The following is a 21,045-nucleotide window of genomic DNA, read 5'->3' as shown; positions in this document are numbered from 1 at the left end:
CGGTCTGCCCGAGACCAAAAAGCGGGGTGAGGCAGTTCCTGGGGCTGGCTGGTTATTATGGAGGTTTGCACCTAATTTTTCAGATGTCACCAGCCCGCTGACTGACCTCACTAAAAAGGGAGCATCCAGTTGACGGAGCAATTCGAGCAGGCTTTCTGCCAGGTAAAAGCAGTTTTGTAGTGGAGAGAGAGAGGAGCGCCCCGTGCTGTACATCAGCCGGAAGCTCTCAGTGAGGGATACCAAATACAGCACCATTGAGAAGGAGTTTCTGGCCATCAAGGGGGCAGTCCTCACCCTCCAATACTACCTACTGGGGCACCCTTTCACCCTCCACCATTTCAATCATTAAACTTGAGGTGGTCCACAGACCAGGAGCTCAGATGGTGTAAGCGGATTACCTCTCCTGCCAGGGGAGGGAGTCAGCTGCAGGCCGGACAGCTCCCTGTTCAGGCGGAGAAGATATGTGGCGGTGGGGGTGTGGTCGAGCATCATCTGTGGACGGAGAGGAAGCAGGTCGAAGCGGCAGGTAACGTGTGATGATTCTCACCTGTGTCTCATTACTGCCAGTCTACTTATTTGTGTCTCTTTGTGCTTTCAGTGTCGCCCATAACCCTTGAGCGAGAGAGAGACAGAGTGTGAGACCGCTTGGCAGAGCCGTGAGTTTTGTGTTGTTTTCTGTTGAGTTTTGAAAGTGCGCTGAAAACCACAGTCTGAATAAACGGGAGCCCAGAGCTCAGTTAAGATTCTGCCTGTCTCTCACGTCTTCCTCCACACCCTCACTCACCGGGATTCTACAATTACATTTAAAATAAAATTAATAATTAAAAAAAGACAGCATTTCAAATGTTTACTTTTCAATCATTTTTACCTCTTTAGCAACTAAAATCCTATATCTAGATTTTTTTTTTTGTTATCTATACATTTAAGTGAGTCAGTAAACATTAAAAAAATTAAACAATAAAGATCTTAAAACACGATTTAGAGTTGCTCCTTTTGCTTTTGTGTATATGAAATTTACCAAATAAAATCAAAAGATTCACCATGAAGTTAACAGGTATATTCTTCAATTCAAAGCATATAACTTGCAAAGATGTTTTTATATCAAAGTATTTCCAGATTTCTGTTGAACATATACAGATAAATCTTCCCAAATTTTTTTGGAAAAAAAAGATAATATTTTTCTGGCTGCTCTGAACAAAACAAACAACTTTCATCAATGTCTGAAAAAAACATATGTTATGAAGAATTTTTAAATGCATTTCCCAAATCTTGTTAGATATATAGAAATGAAAATGGAGTGACCAAGCTTTTTTTTTTTTTATGTACTCTCCCGGAAACAAATATTCCACAAGAATTTTCTTCAAGGTTTAATAGATCTGTTCCTATATACAGTAAGTGTTGTATAATAACTTTATTCATACATTTTTTTACTATTAATATCAATTTCATTAATATGAAGTACAGGTTCAATTTTGCAGACATTGAGAGATTACATATATTAAGAGATTGCACATGGCTTCTCATTAGCATTAGTAAACCTGGGGGAATGGTTCTAGTTACCGAACAATTTTCCTTAAATTTAATAGGAAACGACCACTTGCTCGTAAAGTCTCCATAAGAAAGCAGCTGACCTGACTGATCTAAAAAGATCAACTAGAGAGAGAGATTTCCTGCTAACTGTATTATAAGCATTATCCCACAAGACTGTTTTCTGTGGGGAGAAGTTGTGCACATAACACAGCTTCGAAGCCTTAACAGCTTGTTGATAAAAATTAGATAAAACTACAGGTAATTTGCTAACTGAATAGTCGCGTAATAACAAAAAATGCAAGCCTCCATCTTTCTTAAAAATATTATATGTTACAAAAAAGAAGGAGAAATTAAATAACTTCTGAGCCATTTCACTTTAAAAGTGTAATTTAAATTTTTTTAAAAATCCAAAAGTTTGAAACCACCTTCATTTCTCGAACCTAGAACTTCCTTTCCTAAAAAGATAATGCTTATTTCTTCAAACAAATTTTAAAAAATAAGTCTTTTTTTTTCACAAATTGAATCTTGAACGAAAAGAGATAATGCCGGATAAACAAATCTCGACACTCCTCGTGCTTGAGTTCACAGGACCTCAGACTAGCTGTGTGAATGTTGCTTAGTCGCGCCTCTTACGCCATTTCCTGTTTCGTGTTTTAAACGCGACTTCGCGGTTCAGTCCAAATTAATGCTTTACTCCCTACAAATAAGCACTACATAGGGTGAAAAATAATTGGAAATCCCAAGCATACTAAAATATCATACCAAATAATATGTTATCTCACTATAGTTTCAACAGTTCCCACACATGTTGTCATATATTGACGCACTTTTTAGTGAGGAAGTATGGAGCAATGTAGGGCACTTAAAGTTCACTAGTTATCTATTTGGGACGCAGCCAGTGTTTCATGCAAAAAAAGGTCATGGAGGCGACATGATGCAGAAACAGAAAACGTCCTGATTTACATTCTAACATTTTTTGTTTTAGTTTATAGGTTTCTGTGTTTTGTAAGATAAAATCATGAATAATCTGATGAGTGGTGTTTGTGTTTGTCACGGTGTGTTCCTCAGAGTAACAGCTCGGTTTATTATTCCTCACAGAAACTTCACTAACCTTTCCCTAACCTCAGGAAGGAGAGTTCACTCTCCATCACTCACTCAACCTGGGAGAAAGGAGAGAAATGAGAGAAACATGTCCAGCCGACCTGGAGGTGCCATGAACGTGTTTAACAGAAATATGAAGAGAAAGCAGAAGAAATGGGCAGCGACTTTACCGGACAGCGATAAATACGACTACCTGCGAGACGAGGTCAGCTTTATTTACCACTTTACAGCTTTATTTACCTCATTTACAGCTTTATTCACCTCATTTACAGCTTTATTTACCTCATTACAGCTTTATTTACCTCATTTACCGCTTTATTTACCTCATTTACCGCTTTATTTACCTCATTACAGCTTCATTTACCTCATTTATGGCTTTATTTACCTCATTCACGGCTTTATTTACCTCATTCACAGCTTTATTTACCACTTTACAGCTTTATTCACCTCATTCACGGCTTTATTTACCTCATTTACAGCTTTATTTACCTCATTCACAGCTTTATTTACCACTTTACAGCTTTATTCACCTCATTCACAGCTTTATTTACCTCATTTACAGCTTTACTTACCTCATTCACAGCTTTATTTACCACTTTACAGCTTTATTTACCTCATTTACAGCTTTATTTACCTCATTCACAGCTTTATTTACCTCATTCACAGCTTTATTTACCTCATTTACAGCTTTATTTACCTCATTCACAGCTTTATTTACCTCATTCACAGCTTTATTTACCACTTTACAGCTTTATTCACCTCATTCACAGCTTTATTTACCTCATTTACAGCTTTATTTACCTCATTCACAGCTTTATTTACCACTTTACAGCTTTATTCACCTCATTCACAGCTTTATTTACCTCATTTACACCTTTATTTACCTCATTCACAGCTTTATTTACCACTTTACAGCTTTATTTACCTCATTCACAGCTTTATTTACCACTTTACAGCTTTATTTACCTCATTTACAGCTTTATTTACCTCATTCACAGCTTTATTTACCTCATTTATAGCTTTATTTACCTCATTCACAGCTTTATTTACCTCATTTGCAGCTTTATTTACCTCATTTGCAGCTTTATTTACCTCATTTACAGCTTTATTTACCTCATTCACAGCTTTATTTACCACTTTACAGCTTTATTTACCTCATTTACAGCTTTATTTACCACTTTACAGCTTTATTTACCTCATTCACAGCTTTATTTACCACTTTACAGCTTTATTTACCTCATTTACAGCTTTATTTACCTCATTCACAGCTTTATTTACCTCATTTACAGCTTTATTTACCTCATTCACAGCTTTATTTACCTCATTTGCAGCTTTATTTACCTCATTTACAGCTTTATTTACCTCATTCACAGCTTTATTTACCACTTTACAGCTTTATTTACCTCATTTACAGCTTTATTTACCACTTTACAGCTTTATTTACCTCATTACAGCTTTATTTACCTCATTTACAGCTTTATTTACCTCATTTACAGCTTTATTCACCTCATTTACGGCTTTATTTACCTCATTTACAGCTTTATTTACCTCATTTAGTGTTATTCATCCCATTTAAAGCATTATTTACCTCATTTATGGCTTTATTTACCTCATTTACAGCTATATTTACCTCATTTACAGCTTTATTTACATCATTTACCTCATTTACACACCAATCATATGTTTATTTTGTCCTGGTATCTATGTGTTAATCACTGTATTTTACCTTTCCTGTAAGTGTTTTTGCTGTAAATGCCACGATTATAAATATGCACAACTATGCACACTGGAAAGCCTCCATGTCCTCTTGCCATCCCAAATAGCTTAACTAAGGAATAATACACATGGAGGCATGCTGTTATAGGAATATTATTCAAGATAGGATGGTGTGATGAAGTGGAGTTACGCCTAAAACCCCAAAGTTTTCTATAACAGCATATCCCAAAGTGTTTTATTCCTCTTATACCACTTGCCTTTTATCTGTTCATAATTACATTTAATGCTGTGCGTGATGCAAGTTAGTTGCTCTTATCAGTTATACTATTGCAGCTATAAACAGTCATTCCCTCACCAATGTTTTTTTTTTTTTTTTTTTTTTTCTTCCTTCTTTTTCGAGTCATGTTACTGAGAAACCGGAAAGTGTAAACTTTTTAATCACCCTGGATTTATTTATTTATTTATATATTTTTTCATTATTTATATTATATTCCTTTGTTTATGTGTACCTGCATTTGTAAGTCTTGCTCCTCAGTTACATTAAAGGTTGTGTCACTGAAGGTCACAGTTTTTTTTTTTTATGTTACAGGTTGGGAGCAGAGTAGCAGACAGAATTTACGACATTGCCAGGTAATTTTTTTTTTATTTCTTGTGGTCTGTAATGTTCATATATTATGAAAGATACTGTAAGAAAACAATGATTCACAGTTTCACCATATGCTGGATCTGCCTAGTTTCTTCATTTCACACATTTTTCTGGCCCAGAAATTAGCTCCACCCTATGGCATCCAGTCCTGCCTCTTTTTCTTTTTTATTTCTTAAAAGACAAAGAATGTGTAGCCTGTAAAGAGAGTATGGAATTCCCTCTTTTGCCATCTCAAAATCACCTCATGAAGGCCGTGGATATTTGCTGATTAGTAGTGCTGAATCTGGGGTGTTGAATAAAGAAGGTGGCTAAACTTTCCAGAATTAAAATCTGACAAGCGCGCTTTACAGCATTGTCGTTTATTTTAGTCAACAGTGATGTGGCTCAGTAAGATTTGACCCGTTTGACTGCAGCAGTGCTCACGGCCTCTGTGTTTTTGCAGGACTTTCCCTTTAGCACTAGACGTGGGCTGCGGAAAAAGCCACATTGCCGAACATCTCAGCAAGGTACCTGTTCTTCTCTAACTTCAACCCATTCAGTGTCACTGAAATCAGATTTTATTAAATCTTTTGACTCTCTCTTCCTTACAGGACGTTGTAGAGCGCTTATTCCTTACAGACATCTCAGACGCCTCGTTGGTACGTAACACTGTTGAGAACTAAAGTGAGGCAGTGTTACCAAAGAAAGTCACAAAATCTTCTCTGTGCACATCCCAATTCGTCCAGCAAACTGGATAATCCCGGAAAATTTTGTAGTGCACTGGATAATCTAGAATAACTTTGTCAAGAGTACTGGATCATCTGGAGTAAATCTGACCAGCACACAGGATAACGTTGAATAAATTTGTCAGGCATTCTGGATCTAGAGTAAATTTGTTTACCGTACTGGATAATCTGGAGAAAATTCATCCAAAGTAGTGGATAATCCAAAGTAGTTTTCTCTGAGTAAATTTACCCAGTGTACTGGATCAACAGGAATAAATTTGTCCATCATACTGGGTAATCTAGAATAATTTTTTTTCTAGTGTATTGGACAATCCAGATTAAATTTGCCCAGCATAGTGAATAATCTAGAATACATTTTATCAAAAGTAGTGGATAAACTAGAATAAATTTGTTGAGTGTACTGAAAAATCTGAAAATACTTTTCTCCAGTATGACACATAATCTAGAATAAATGCAGTCAAAATGACTGGATAATCCAAAATAATCTAGAACAAATAATCTAGAATAAATTTGGTCAAGTATGATGGATAATCTAGAATAAATTTGCTGAGTGTACCGAAAAATCCAAAATACTTTTCTCCAGTATGAGGGATAATCTAGAATAAATTTGATCAAGAGCAGTGGATAATTTAAAGGAAATTTGTCAAGCATACTGAATAATCCAGATAAATTTGTCCAGCATGCTGGATAATCCAAAAATACTTTTCTCGAGTATGATAGATAATCTAGAATAAATTTAGTCAAAATTACTGGATAATCCAAAATAATCTAGAACAAATAATCTAGAATAAATTTGTCTGTTCTAGTGGATATTTGAAATGAGGAGTATGTGTGTGTTGGAACTGGTTTGTGTATTTTAGAGGCAGAAGAGGCAGAGTGAGATGCCTACACACTGCGTGATGGCCGATGAGGAGTTCTTGCCGTTTCAGGAGAACACTTTTGACCTGGTGGTCAGCAGCCTGAGGTAACTCGCTATTCCTGTGGCGAGTTCTATCACTCTTTCATCATGTGTCATTGCATCACTGACAAGTCAGGACCAAATCCCTCTCCAGCATGTTCAGTAAACAATTCTTAATGTTTGGTGAAACCAAATTTATATCCAAGATTACTAGTCATTTTACTGTGGTCATCTTTTCTCCTCAGTTTGCACTGGATCAATGATCTTCCAGGAGCTTTGCGTCAGGTACTGCATGTTACTCTTCTGCCATTTTATTCTGAAAGTTGTTAATGTCTGTATCACGATACTTAATTTTTCTTATGCAGAACAAATCACAATATTTAGTTCTGCAAAAATATTGAAAGCACACATCATTGGTTAAAAGTGGGTGGGGCTTGGGTAAAGCTTGCCTAAGCCTCATTCCTTCTCTCACACAGCTTTTTATAAAAAACTCTGCATCCTGAGAAATCTAGCACTCCAGAGCTAATCTATCAAAGCGTAGTGTCCTGTGATATCTTTGTGGTTGGGAGGGTTGGTACCTGTCCGGTTTTAGTGTAGCAGGCTGGGAGTCTTAGACTGAAGGATGTCAATCAAGTGTGCTTATTAAAATATTAAGCCACACCTACACAGACAGTCTGATCAAGTTTAGATGGTGTTTGAGGAGTGTTTTCACACTTTTGAGCCTTACTTTAATTAAATAGTTACATTAAATATTCAACAATATCAGTTATGGTATCGCATGGGGATATTTAGTATTTTGCATTTTATTTTGGGACTTTATCAAGGAATTAGAGGGAGAAAATAAAGTAATTGATAAAGTATTACATACACAGTCGCCACTGTACTCTCAGAAAAGTGTATTGCTTAAAAGTTTATTACAATATCAGGATCGTTTTATATTTATTACCCTTAGTTAGAAGTTTCTGTAGGTCTAGAAGGCCAAAGCTAATCCTAAACGTCATGATCCTCCTCTCTTTCAGATCCATCACGTGCTGAAGCCCGACGGTGTGTTTGTAGGCACGATGGTTGGAGGCGAGACTCTGTACGAGTTGCGCTGTTCTTTGCAGCTAGCTGAGCTGGAGAGAGAAGGAGGATTTGCGCCGCACATTTCCCCCTACACAGCCGTCACCGACCTGGGCAACCTTCTGGGCCAAGCTGGCTTCAACATGCTCACTGTGGTTAGTGTGCTAACAAAGATAGCTAGCATGCATCCAGATCATTGATTCTCTATTCTCAACAGCTGTGTTTATTCTGTGCACATGCTCTCAAAGTGACATATCTAATATAAATTTCTGTTGTTTTTTTGTTTCCCTGTCAAAACGTAGGACGTCGATGAGATTCAGGTTCATTACCCGGGCATGTTTGAAGTCATGATTGATTTACAAGGTGAGCTTCTGCACCATTTTTCTTACAAATGAAGCATTAAAAGTTTATAAATCTCAACATCTCTGTGTCTGTCGTGTCTAAGGAATGGGTGAGAGTAACTGTGCGTGGAACAGGAAGGCGCTGTTGCACAGAGACACCATTCTAGCAGCGGCTGCCATTTATAAAGGTAAGCTGAAGAATGTTATATCCTAATAACAGTAGTATTTTTTATGATGCCATTTACAAGCACAAAATAAATACTGACTTGCCAAAGTTGTGTCTTAAAGTCCAGAAAATACGGTACTGGTATTAACACCACAGTTCCTCTGGAGGCGATGCAGACTTGATCAGAATTTTTTTTTTAAGCTTGACCAAAGGAAATCTGTTCTACGTCCTAGAGATGTACGGTAATGAAGATGGATCCGTCCCAGCCACATTTGACATCCTGTTTCTGATTGGTTGGAAGCCTCATGAATCACAGGTTTGCTGCTATTTGATTGGCTCTAAATGATCATTCTTTTTTCCCAGAATTAATTTAAAACTGAAAACAACAATCTGTGACAAAATTATAGCTGTACTGCTGTAATATTTTATACCAACATTAACGATTTCCTTTTGTTTTTCCAAATTACAGGCGAAACCAGCGAAAAGAGGCTCAGCGACTGTGTCATTTGCAGATTTGTCAAAAATAAGCCGAACACAAACCGGCAACAAAACAGACAAATCCAGCACTAGCTGACTCAACCGCCTCATTAATATTAATATAGAAACAGTATTGCTTAATGAAATGTACATAAAAACTCCTGTACTGTACGTAAAAATGCCACTGAATAACAAAAAGTCAAACAGGACATTTTGAATTTAATGTTGGTGAACTGATCATAATTCGAACAATTTCCTCAATGCTAAAATAAAATGTTTTGATAACAAATATACATACAAATGTATAAATAACTGAAAGGCCTTCGGGGTCTTCAGTCACCGCTGACAAACCATCATCTCGAATAAAAGAAAAATAGTGCATTTCTTTTTTTTTAATGCCATGGCTTTTAAATAGTCCATCTCAAGTCTGAAACCCTGGATCATAACTCAGATTCATATGAAGAACTATCAGTGAATTGTTTCTCAGGAAATCATCTGAAAAAGAAAAGTCAAAACATTTCAGAAGAGAAGAAAGAAACATAAAGTAATTGTGTAATCTGTACAATCTTTCCCTTTCATATCGCGTTAGTAGAAGAAGCACCTTTATACACCCTGCGCAATAATCTATACATTCTTACACATCATCTACACATATGGCTTTCAGAGAAATATTATTGGCTGTGAATGTGCGAGTTATTCTTTAATTTCAGTACAAAGACCAAAAGTGGGGTTTTTTTTAATGTTCATCATGCTTTACAACCACATTCTAAACTATTAGCTATGTTGTTCTGGTGTATTTATTCAGTTTTGAATATATGGTGGTCACTCATCACTCCAGTGTAACTTAACGGATTAGCAACTGAGGATCGAGTTCTCTTTTTGGAAGACGTCAGCTGAAATGTTTTACTTAATTCCAAAAGAGTATACATCGGTAACCCTATAAACAATAATGGCAGTAATGGCGGTGGAGAACAGTTCAAGTTGTGACATGGACGAGTGTTAACACATGTAGTTTACGGTGTACTTGCATAGGGAATGTGCTGGGCTGGGATTAGCTGCCTACTGTCTAAGCAGGCATACTCACTTCACCAAATACAGCAACACCGCTCTGAGAAGTCTGAACAATTAGTAGCCTGTTCATGCCTTACTATTACTGTTTTCATCCAAAAAATGTAAATTTTTTTTTTGTGAAATCACAAGATACATGTTACCCAAAGATAACAGGAGAGAAAATAATAATAATAATAATAATAATGTCATGACATCTAGCGCAGTGTGGTGTAGGTGAAACTGTAGCCAACATCAAACTCTCTAGCTGTCTCCTGGATGATTGACTACATTTGTGTAAATTGTGTAAAAATTAGATTTTGTCCTGAATAATGCTCTAAAATCATTGCACAGTGACTCATGTATCATTTTTACATCAGTGACAACCAGACCAGAAATAGCTGCACGTAATTTACAGTCATTCGTTATTATTCTTCTGGTTGCTATAGTAACAGGGAGCAGGTCTGGACGATGGGATCTAGCGCAGACATCGATGGTCTGTTGTATCTAAACTGTAGGACCACCAAAGGCACTAAGGCTAGTACTTTGGCTTTCTGCTCATGTCTACCAAACCACCCTGGTGCTGTCCTGAGACTGTGTGGAGTGATGTGTGCGGACGTGGGAAGTGTGCATGGACGTATCGGAGTGACGGCTCGTGAGTGGAGATGGTTGTGGGCGTGGTCAGCCGGTTCCATGACTGCTGTAGTCAAACACTCCCTTCTTGAAGAAGGGCGAGATGTCACACACGGCATGTTTGGAGAGCTGCAGGCCCGAGTCGTCCGCTCGCAAAGGAGAGGAAGAGCAGGCCGAAGACAACATGATCTGGAAGAAGTTTCTCAAGTAGCGCTGAAAGAGGGAGAGACAGACAGAAGGAATATAAAAGTTAGCCACTGAGATATAAAGAGAGAGTCAGTCAGCCAGAAATAACAAGAGAGTCAGCCAAATGTAAAGAATGAAACGTGCAAATAAATATAGAGAGCCAGCCAGATAGATGTAAAGAGAGAGACATTCAGATAAACACAGAGTGAGACAGACAGATATAAAGAAAGTCAGTAAGATAGGTTTAAGAAAAGAGAGCCAGTCAGATGTAAACATCCAGATAAATGTAGAGAGAGAGACAGACAAAAGTAAAGATAGAAATATCCTGATAAATGTAGAGAGAGCACCAAGCATTCAGTTGTTAAGAGAGACAGATAACCAGATAGGCGTGTTTTTAAAAAAAAAAAAAAAAAAAAAGTGAGCCAGCCAGCCATATGTAAAGATAGAGATAAGTATAGAGAGATTAAATATAGCCCAGTTAAATGTAGAGAGCCAGCCATATTAGATGTTAAAAAGTGAGCTAGCCAGGCCAGTGTATTTCAGTCAGGTAGATGAACCAAACAGACAGAAAGATGTGAAAAGAGAGGGACATGCAGATTAATGTAAAGAGCCAGCCTGCCAAAGGTAAAGTGTGAGACAGACAGATATAAAAAAAAAGACAGAGGGAGAAGTTACAAAGACAAAAATAGACAAAGGTAATATGAATACAATGAAAGGATGAAACAAAAGAGCATAAAGCACAACGATACAGTACAAATGTAGTTAGCTCTTATCACACTGCACACTCTGTCTCTTCAACTCCTTACACATTACACAAGTCTTATGGTGTAACAACTCTAACAATCGCTAAATCAGCTTGCTAAGCTCATCACACCATGGTAAACGACTGTCTTACCTCCAGGTGACTGCGTCTCTCAGCCACCATTCTCTCATCCCGGTTACCAAATATTTTTTTCGGAGGGAACTCCAGTGCTCCTAGCTAAAGCAAAAAAAAAAAAAAAAAAGAGCAGGAAATTTAACCAGCCCATTAGACAGCTGTATGTGTGTGTGAGATTCTGTGAGGTTAGCGAGTTTACCTCTGGGTATTTCATTTTGAGGGATTTGTGCATTTCTCTGAAACGGCTGTAGCGTCGAAACACAGTCCATGTTTCATCCAGGACTGTAATCTAATAACACAGAAAGTCACATGACGCTGTATGTCATATGTAATATCATTAAGGTTGGATGTCTCCGTTCGTGAAGCTGCTACTGCAGCAGGATGAAAGCACAGTGCTCTGAAACAGACCTTGACTTCAAACTCGTAGTGCTCGTCCTTGCCCTGTCCCCGGAGCACGTAGCGCGGGATGCTGATCTTCACCGGATCCTTCAAGCTGTCCGGACTTGGACTTAACGGGACTGACACAAAGCGCTAAAATGAGAGAAGAGACAGAAGACCATCCATAATCACTCTAGAACACAAAACTACAGTGGCAACAGTTTAAAGAGAGGTTTCTTCTTATTTTTTAGTATACATCGCCCTTCTTTTGCAGCTCTGTGAATTTTATTTCTACACACACTGGCAGCGAGATCATACCTCATACTTCCGTCTACGCGGATCCACAGGATGTGTATGGTTGTTCTGTAACAAAATAATTAAATAAATCATTAGGGACATCACTATGTCAAGATAAGATGCTCCAGAATCTAAGATGCACCCACTAAACAGATTATGCATTAAGAAAAAAAAAAAAAACAACAATATACATCACTTCATATACATCACTTTAATGTACCAGACGTTTGTTTGTTTGCTATACTTCAGTGCTTTAATGTTTCCCGAGCTGAAGTCTTTATGTACAGGCATAGCTCTCTTTACCGAAAAGTCGTTATAATGCAATGTTTAGTCTCGAAACCTAGGTGGCTCGATTACTGCTGCTACAACAATGCTAGGGGATTTTGAATATTTTGTTAGTGTTCGGCAATAGTAGTCTTCTTGAGTAGGACATCTGCTGTAAATACACCAACTAATGGGCACGAACATGTCTCACATTCCAAAATAAATACTGTACGCATTTTAGCTATTTATTTTAAACCACTTTTTTTTTTTTAATCACTCAAATGAAGTCAACGCGACAAATTGTCTAAAAGGTGCATTTAACAAAATAAAGGGCACAAAAACAGTATTAGCCTTCAGTCATGCTGTCCAATCAGCAATCTGAAAACATTTCCAAAGTTCTGAAGTGATAGTATGTACAAATTTAATTTGTAAATGTGTTCGGTCTTTCCGACATGGGAAGATTTTCACGTCTTTAAAGCCATTAGAACACTTTTGCGAGACTTTTGCATGAGCTAGATAATAACCGAGACAGACATTTTAGCTAGCTAGGATGTAGCCATTTCGTAACTGTGTGTATCAGATAACACTGTTTGGAATATCAACATTTTCCACAGAAAAATTACAAGGCTGAAATTACAGGGTGGATACACTTATCAATGACCACCAAAACCAAACATTTATGGATGGGTTCTGCCATAATGAGAAACATCAGCATTGCTACAACTCATGTACTTAACATAGAGAACACACTCGCCTTTAAATACACTTGTAAAATTTAGCTGGAAATGTTGAATAAACAGGCAACGTGTCAGTCTGGAGCATGCAAAGAGTCAGTGATGATTCCAAGAAGCAGAACAAACCCAGATTATTATGTAGATTCAGAGCATGCAAATTATTCCCAGATACAGATCACCAGTGCTGATTGGACGAGGCCTCTGCTTACCTGCTCGTTCATTCTAACAGAGTTATGCTCACTAACTTCCTCGTCCTCCTGTTGGGTTGAACACGACTCATTAAACAAGTGTAAAACAAAGCTCTCTTTTTACACCATCTCCTCCGTCAAACAATTCTCACTAAGGGTCTTTTTCTGGTACCAGAAGAGCTGGTCTAGTACCAAAGGTTCCGGTTGGGTTTGACCAGACCTTGGATGGACGGAAGTGTGAGTGAATGCTGGAGAATTAGTTTATTAAATGTTAACTTATTTGTAATAAGGTTTACGGAAATCTAACGCTAAACTGATTTAACCTTATGTAATGTTAGCATGCTAAAGTGTTGATGAAGTACATGTGAACTCACAGAACTCCACTTCCACCAAAGCGGGTCTTACATCCAAGTGTTAATGGGGATTCAATGCAAAACTGCAGTTTATTTCTGATTAGGCCAAGCAGTGGCTTCTTCTGTCCAGCCTGGGGCTTCACATCATTAGTCTGTGGTGCTGCAACTGCATATTACTGGTTCATCCTCTCACCAGAACTGTACTAACAGGAACTAAGAGCACTTAGGGGCGAGGCTAGTAGTACTCTTCTTTTGCTAGTAGTACTCTTCTGCTGATTGGCTGCCTTTTTACGTTACAATCTACCATACAAACTATTTATAGTATTAAAAAAGTAGTAAAACACAAGGTAGTTGAGTTGTAGTGTAACGGATACCTGCAGCGACTCTGAGGACAGCGACAGACCGTTGTTATTGTCAGTGTTCTGCAGGTTCATCTGCCGCAGCCTCTTCTGAACCTCTTCTTCAATGTATGCTTTTAACCTACACACACACACACACTCACACTAATGATCCAATATAGTGTTTGCACAATAAGTATGGAATAATACACTTTGAAGCTGTTATATGAAAATAATCATTGGGTTGGTGTGATAGAACCCGACACAAAGCTTTGTTACTGTTACCACTCTGAAGTTGATTATTTTCCTACAACAGCATGTCCTGAGATGTTTAAGAAACCAGTGAAAGTAGAGGAGAGGCAGAGCTTATCATGCTAGACGGGTCTCGTTTAGCACTATTTTTAAAAATAAACCAATAAACATTTACCTGCTAAAACTGTAACGTAGATTTATTATTCATTAAGTTATTGCAATATTTTCCATATCCCATCTGTGTGTGTGTGTGTGTGTGTGTGTGTGTGTGTGTGTGTGTGTGTGTTTTAAAGCAGATACCGGTCATCAGTGAGAGGCAGCACTGTGTTGAGGCTTTGGATGGGGCTCATCGGACAGTTCCCCACACTGTTCTTCTCATCGCTGCTCACAGAGAGGCTCCGCCCACTCGCCTCACTCTCGCTGATCCTCTGCTTTAGCTGAGCAATTTCCCTCTCCATCCTGACACACACACACACACACACACACAGTTGTTAATGTGGAAGACCCAGGCAGTATGGGGTTAAATATTTGTTTTTTACCAAACTTGAGTGTTACATCAATTATCTAGCAAAGAAATGTGAGAAATCACACACTTGACTGACAGACCGCTATCTAAAACTCTCCCTCAAGCAAATAAACACAACACCATGAGAATCAGGATTGTTTATCTCTACATGAGGCAACAACAAATTAAAGTATTAGCACAGGAGGATACACTCGCTAGATTAGCTCAGGCTAGTTCTCACTTGTTACCTGTTACTTACAAGGGTAGCTTTGGCATGTTACGGTAGTCATGACGTCCCGTATTAGCTTTTGTTCATTCGATTGGCATTACCTTGCTAAGTTAGCTTGATAAGTAATCGCCCTTATGGTTGGTCATTATGCAAACATTTTCCCCAATGTAGCCCCGCCCACTTTGCATAGAAAGCAGAGACATTGTGGTGATGTTCATGTAGCAATTGGAAAGACACTAAATATCGACAAACATGAGTCAAACTAAGTTACAGTTTGAAGCATTTTATACACACACACACACACACACACACACCTCTCCTGGTCAAGCTCAGGCACCACAGTACTCCGTGTGCCATTGAGTCCGATGGAGGCCACGATGCTCCTCCTGCGGGCCTCCTCGGCCTCGGGCTCCAGGCTGAGGCTCCGGCGCAGGGCTGAGTGTCTCCTCTCGAGCCGGGCCACTGCCTGCTCCAGCGCCTCCCTCTGCTGCTTCTCCCTCGTCTCCAGGATCTCCTGCTCTTTACGCCGCACCTTCTCCTCCTGCCGCGCCACGTTGGCCGTGAACTCGTAGGTCTGCTGCAGCTGCAGGAGCTGCTCAGCGCTGGCGCTGTGCTGAGACAGGCGCTCCTGCTTCTCCTCCAGCTCCTTCTCTATCTGATGGAGGACAGGACAATGAGGAGAGAATGTTAACAGGGGATAAACCAGGACGTTCTGCCTTTTACAATAAAAACACAAGTACATGAAATAGTAATACGAGTAAATAGTGTTACAAGTCTCAATTTACATTCATAGGTCATACACAAAATAAAGCATTCCACCATTATTTTAATTAATTAGTTAATTAATTAATTAATTGTCCCACATTCACAATTTTCTATAGATCTTATCTGGTATTAATAGCACTCCAATCTGAAAACACAATATCACTAAAACTACATTCTTGCTTTGCAGAAGGAAAAAAACATGCCTAGATTGGTCATTTTTGTAAAATTGGAATAAGAAATGATGACCTGAATGTGTCGAAATCATAATATTTGAATAATTTTTGTCTGTTATTGTGTATCCAGGAAAGAGACACAAACAACAGATTAGACACGTCATTGCTGCAATTCTCTCCCTATTACCTGTAGCTAGGGGTGCCAATAATTTTGAAAACAGCATTTTGCAGGGGAAAAAAGAAGGGAAAAAAATGTGTTTAAGCCAATACTGTTTTCGGTGAAGCTTTTTAACAATTTTCTGATAGATTTTTAAATTAAAGGCCCCTCGTGAGTGAACAAAAGGAGGAAATCAGCTGAAAGAAGCAAACACCTTTACAGCTGTAGAACACAAGTGTGTAACAGATTCGCCTAAAGAGCCAATAAAACAAAACAAATAACGCTTTTACACATTTACACAGCAGATGACGAGTAATGACGCAACATGAGTTTATTTTTTTTATCAGAGGAGTTTTTGCTGACCTGATACAGCATCTCGTCCAGTTCCTTCTCCACCTGCTCGGGGCTGCTCCCCGTCTCTCTGCCCCGCACTCGCTCCAGCGCCTCCTCGGCTCGGTGCAGCTCCTCCGATACGGCGGGCAGGTGGTTCTGATGCAGAGAGAGCAGCTGCCGCTCTTTACACTGCAGCCTGTGCTCGGCCTGAGAGAGCTGAGCCTCCTCCTGCAGGAGAGACGAGGAGTCCTGCGTGCCCCATGCCACCGTCTCACGCACCTACAACAGGAGGACAAGGGACAGAGGACAGAGAGAAACAGAATGCGGTTCTGAATCTTTAAAGTCAATAATCAGTTTGCTTTCACTTGCTAGTTCAGCACTTACTCACTAGGTCAGATTTCGATCACGAGGTTAGCATTTACTTGCTAGGTTAGCTCTTGATTGCTAGTTTTGCTAAGTTAGTTTTCACTTGCTAGGTCAGCCTTCATTTGCATACTAAGCCCTTACTCGCTAGTTCTGCTTTAACGTTCAGCCCTTGCTCGCTAGGTCAGCTTTTGATCATTAGATTAGCTCTTGTATGCTGGGTTTGTTCGTTTGCGGGGTCCACGCTTACTCACTAGTTCAGCTTTCTCTCGTTAGATTACCTCTTGTTTGCTGGGGCAGCTTTTGATCTCTAGCTTAGCTTTAGGTTAGCTCTTGATCCCTAGATCACCTCTGGATCACTAGATCAGCTCTCACTTTGCTCTTGCTCGCTAGGTTAATTCTTGCTTAGTCATGCTGCTAATACTTGAAGAGACTGTTCAAGCATAACAGCTTTGATGAAAGCTGGGTCAAAGAGAAGAGCAATATCAGCCTTGTGATTGGTTAGCTTTACCCAAGATTAGCCCCACCCACTTTACATCAAGAAGACAGAAACTCTTTATGTAGTCATTTAAATGTAACCAGTTATCCAGACTTTGTAATGCAGATTGTGACTAAGATTAACCTTAATAACAAGCACAGACTGATGTTTACTGAAGCATGAAATGGTGCGATATGAGACGTTCCGTTAGAGGCAGTGTGTCCTCCTACCATTCTCTGTTTCTCCCTGTGTGCGTGCTGCAGGACTCCGAGGGCGGCGTGATCGTTGGCCACCTCCTTCTCGAGCCGCTCCCTCTGCTGCGACAGCCCCTCCACCAACACGCCCAGCTCCTGAACCTGCTCCTGTTTGAAACTCTCGTACCGCTCCCTGGCATTCCTCAGCGCCTCCTCGCCCGCGTCCTCACCATCCACCCGCGCCTCCTTCGCAAGCAGCAGACCCTCCCGGATCTCAGCCAGCGTTCGCTGCTCCTCCTCCAGACGCCGAGCCTCATCTCGGCTCAGGAGCGCCGCCGCCTCCTCACTCCGCTCCCGCAGCTGCTCCTCCAGACGACCCACAAGAGAGAGCTGCTCCCTCTCCTGCTGCTCCAGGCGTCTAGACGTACACATGTGGAACAAACAAATTATAAAAAATGTAAAATTATAAACATGTTTATGTGAAGTGTTGCCTGGCTTTACCTCCTCTCCAGCTGGATTTTAACAGCCTGCTCCTCTCGCTCCCGTTTCAGACGTTCCAGTTCTCTGAAGAGCTCCGTCTGCTCGGCGTGTTCTCTCCTGGCCTGCACCTCATCCTCCTTCTCTCGCTCCTCCTTTTCCTCCACCTCCCCTTCCTCCAACTCCTCCTCCAGATGCTGCTCCAGCTGCTGCTGTTTTCTCCTTTGTTTCTGCTCCTGTTGGTCCCTGTGACGCTCCTCCTAGAAAGGATTGAATCATCTCACTTTAGTGAATAATTCAACAATAAAATCAAATACACACACTTTTTTATATACACCATTTCTCCAAATATGAAAATGCAGATTCCACTTCAACCAATTCCCGCTGTAACCAATCAGAGGATGCGTCCTGCTCATAATACAACTGTGACCAATCAGAGCGTAGTTCCTGTCCCCAACATCACCATAACGCATTAAAACGCTTTTCCTGCCATTAACACCACAGTAACCAATCGGAGCACACGTCCTTCCCCTAACGCCACTGTGACCAATCAGAGAGCAGTTCCCACCCCTAATTCCACTGTAACTATTGTCTACACAGTTCCCTCCCCCTAATGCTGCTGTAACCAATCTCTAAACAGTTCCCACCCCTAACTCCACAGTAACCAATCAGAGCACAGTTCCCTCCCCTAATGCCCCTGTGACCAATCAGAGAGCAGTTCCCACCCCTTATTCCACTGTAACCAATCGGACCGCATTCAGAGTCCACCCCCCCCTCCACAAACTCCCAGCTGTGCACACCTGGAAGCGCTCCTTCTCAGCCAGCAGGTCCCTCATGCGGCTCTCGATGTCCTGGCTGCGTTTGCGCAGACTCTCCTCCTGCCTGCGGATGAGCAGCTGCACCTGCTCAGACTCCTTCCTCTGAGACTCCACCTCCTGCTGCATGCGCTCCAGCTCCGCCTTCTCACACTTCTGCTTCTCCTCCATCTCCTTGATCAGACGCCTATGATGCGCACACACACACACACACACACACACACTCCATAACCACCTTAGATTACGATTCATTTACATGTTTTTGTTTTTTTCCCTACAGTTAACATCACAGACCTTTTGTGTTCAAGCTTCTCCAGCTCTTCTCGCTGCTGCCTCTCAAACTCCAGTCTGTAAAACACAACACACTGTTAACTGACATCAAACAGCTACAGACGCGTGACACACACACACACACACACACACACTTTTTAACATGTTAATCAAAAACCAGTCAGAATGGACAGATTTAACACACCACACAGTATGAGCTGCTGCATACAAAGCAATGAGCATCAACACACACTTATACACAACATGCATCACAACTTAGGCTACATTCACAAGAACATTTTAGTATCCATCAAAAACATGTTTGCTGTAGATGTGTTTGTGGGTATAGATCACTTTTTTGCTTTTTTTTCCCCCCAGACCAGAAATCATGTGACCAAAACACGGATAACCACATCGTAAACATCCCCAACTGAGTGAAACATGGTTACATCAGATGTTTAATCAATAAAATTTTGAACTCTGGTGAACTTTTTAAATGGACATTGAGACGATGTTTACGTGATGATATACATTAATGCCCTTTTTGCTGAAATCAGTGACAAGCGGTGCATTTTTGACAGATACTAAAATCTCCTTAAGCAAGAACTGTAGTCAGTGCAAAAAAAAAAAAAAAAAAAGATGTAAAGTGTAAAGAACTGAAAAAATGAAATAGTGAATAAAGTAGTTATGAGCATGTCAGGAGGCAATGGACTGCACTAATGAAGAAAAACTGACACCTAACACTGAAATTAAAAGACAGCTGATGTTAGGACACTTTTTTTGTCACTGGTTGGTCTACCTGAGAAAGACCGGTCCCTTCTCTGTGTAGAGACTGTGATCAGGGAAGTTCAGAAACACAGCATTAAACACTGCGGCTAAAGACTCACACTCACAGAATAATGAAAAAAAAAAACCTTATCAGATTTGTTCAGAAAATCCGTCCATACCAAACATGTGATGCCCTTGGAAAGAAAGATTTGCTGCACAATTTCAGGCACAGAAAAGGAAACTGAAATAATTGAGGTGCATTTTGGTCAAACGCTGGCATCTCAAAAAATAATACATCACCCAAAAAGCTAACATTATCAATCTTAGATCAAAGCGAGCAAGCTAACTTCTTTCTGTTGGGTTTCGCTCGTTGTTAGCCACGTTAGCATATCTGGGTGAAGTATGCCTTTAAATCCAGGCGCAGGCGAGCGGTACCGGGAATGGCATCGGAGAGCATGGCGGGAGAGAAGCAAGGACAGAGGAGGGAAGAGGAAAATAGGGGAGGAGCTCTAAGATGGGAGGAAGAAGAGGAGGAGGAAGAAGAATCACACACATACGCATACAGAGCTGCTTACCCAGGGTTGTAGAGCATGACTGTAGAGAGGTTTTCACAGGACTTGGAGAGATCCGTCATGGAGAGACTCAGTGTGCTGAGTAGACCGCTCTAAAAAACATAATCAGTTATAACAAGAAGAATAAAATGTAAAGCTAAATGTAGGTAAAGAACAAAGGCTTACAGAGTGTGTGTAAAAGAGAGAGAGAGAGAGAGACTGACCTTCCTCTTCTCACGCAGTTTGGCTGCCTCTTTAGGATGGTTAAATCTGAACATGTTGGTCCTGCCCAGCAGGATTACAGCACCTTGGAACAGAGATGTTCAAAGTCCACATCAACACACACAAACAAGTAGAATGGCCAAAACTACTGACCAGAAAGATAGAGGAATGAAAGATAAGAAAAAGACACAAGAACCAAAACACTGTAAGACTGGGCTATGTTGAGATGCAGAGTAAAGTCCGGTATACACTCCGGGATTTCAAGCCCAATTTTGTTGCAGATTTGTTTTTCCACAGTGAGATGCTAATCTCTACAGTGGCAGAGCAGGCAAGCCAATCTTCAACACTGAGGTCACCACATGGTCATGTTCTTGTTTTTAAATCATGGCAACTGTATAGAAAGTAATGTTTTTTTGCAGGGAATTGGGCTTGTCATTATTTTTTTCCCCTTCTGAATTGCGACAAATCTTAAAACCATTCTCAAGCGATACTAATTCTTACTTCTTCCCAGTCACACTAGCTGTCTGTCATCAAAA

General features: G+C 40.1%; 2 protein-coding genes across 8 annotated transcripts in view; one reads left to right on the top strand and one right to left on the bottom strand.

The window, feature by feature from the left end:
• Positions 1-2,410: 2,410 nt before the first annotated feature.
• ndufaf5 (NADH:ubiquinone oxidoreductase complex assembly factor 5) lies at positions 2,411-9,043 on the top strand. Of its 5 annotated transcripts, none has more exons than XM_034300171.2 (12): positions 2,411-2,481; positions 2,658-2,836; positions 4,937-4,977; positions 5,436-5,499; positions 5,584-5,631; positions 6,579-6,682; positions 6,862-6,901; positions 7,636-7,833; positions 7,981-8,041; positions 8,124-8,207; positions 8,419-8,501; positions 8,655-9,043. In XM_034300171.2, exons 2-12 carry the CDS (start codon positions 2,720-2,722, stop codon positions 8,757-8,759), a joined length of 945 nt encoding a protein of 314 aa, XP_034156062.1. In that variant the 5' UTR covers positions 2,411-2,481; positions 2,658-2,719; the 3' UTR covers positions 8,760-9,043. The 5 variants fall into 5 exon arrangements, with proteins under 5 accessions (XP_034156062.1, XP_053085947.1, XP_034156060.1 ...); XM_034300169.2 differs by having other exon boundaries at positions 2,415-2,481; positions 2,629-2,836; XM_034300170.2 differs by having other exon boundaries at positions 2,428-2,585.
• Positions 8,862-21,045, bottom strand: part of kif16ba (kinesin family member 16Ba) — a 26,320-nt gene continuing 14,136 nt past the window's right edge. The window contains exons 16-32 of one of the 3 annotated variants that reach the window (XM_026931818.3): positions 20,512-20,594; positions 20,312-20,400; positions 19,768-19,800; positions 18,993-19,046; positions 18,684-18,885; positions 17,908-18,143; positions 17,443-17,824; positions 16,402-16,650; positions 15,258-15,598; positions 14,510-14,668; positions 13,994-14,099; positions 13,288-13,335; positions 12,102-12,146; positions 11,814-11,936; positions 11,605-11,694; positions 11,424-11,507; positions 8,862-10,555 (exon numbers count right to left, since the gene is read on the bottom strand). In XM_026931818.3, the coding sequence (XP_026787619.1) occupies positions 10,391-10,555; positions 11,424-11,507; positions 11,605-11,694; positions 11,814-11,936; positions 12,102-12,146; positions 13,288-13,335; positions 13,994-14,099; positions 14,510-14,668; positions 15,258-15,598; positions 16,402-16,650; positions 17,443-17,824; positions 17,908-18,143; positions 18,684-18,885; positions 18,993-19,046; positions 19,768-19,800; positions 20,312-20,400; positions 20,512-20,594 (2,489 nt within the window). In that variant the 3' untranslated portion in view covers positions 8,862-10,390. The remainder of the gene's footprint in view (positions 10,556-11,423; positions 11,508-11,604; positions 11,695-11,813; positions 11,937-12,101; positions 12,147-13,287; positions 13,336-13,993; positions 14,100-14,509; positions 14,669-15,257; positions 15,599-16,401; positions 16,651-17,442; positions 17,825-17,907; positions 18,144-18,683; positions 18,886-18,992; positions 19,047-19,767; positions 19,801-20,311; positions 20,401-20,511; positions 20,595-21,045) is intronic. The other 2 variants (XM_026931820.3, XM_026931819.3) reach the window with 2 other exon arrangements.

This window comes from Pangasianodon hypophthalmus, chromosome 26, assembly GCF_027358585.1.
Source record: "Pangasianodon hypophthalmus isolate fPanHyp1 chromosome 26, fPanHyp1.pri, whole genome shotgun sequence".
In the NCBI taxonomy this organism is placed as follows: domain Eukaryota; kingdom Metazoa; phylum Chordata; class Actinopteri; order Siluriformes; family Pangasiidae; genus Pangasianodon; species Pangasianodon hypophthalmus.
The sequence above is the reverse complement of the archived record's forward strand: the minus strand, read 5'-3'. Positions and strand labels throughout refer to the sequence as shown.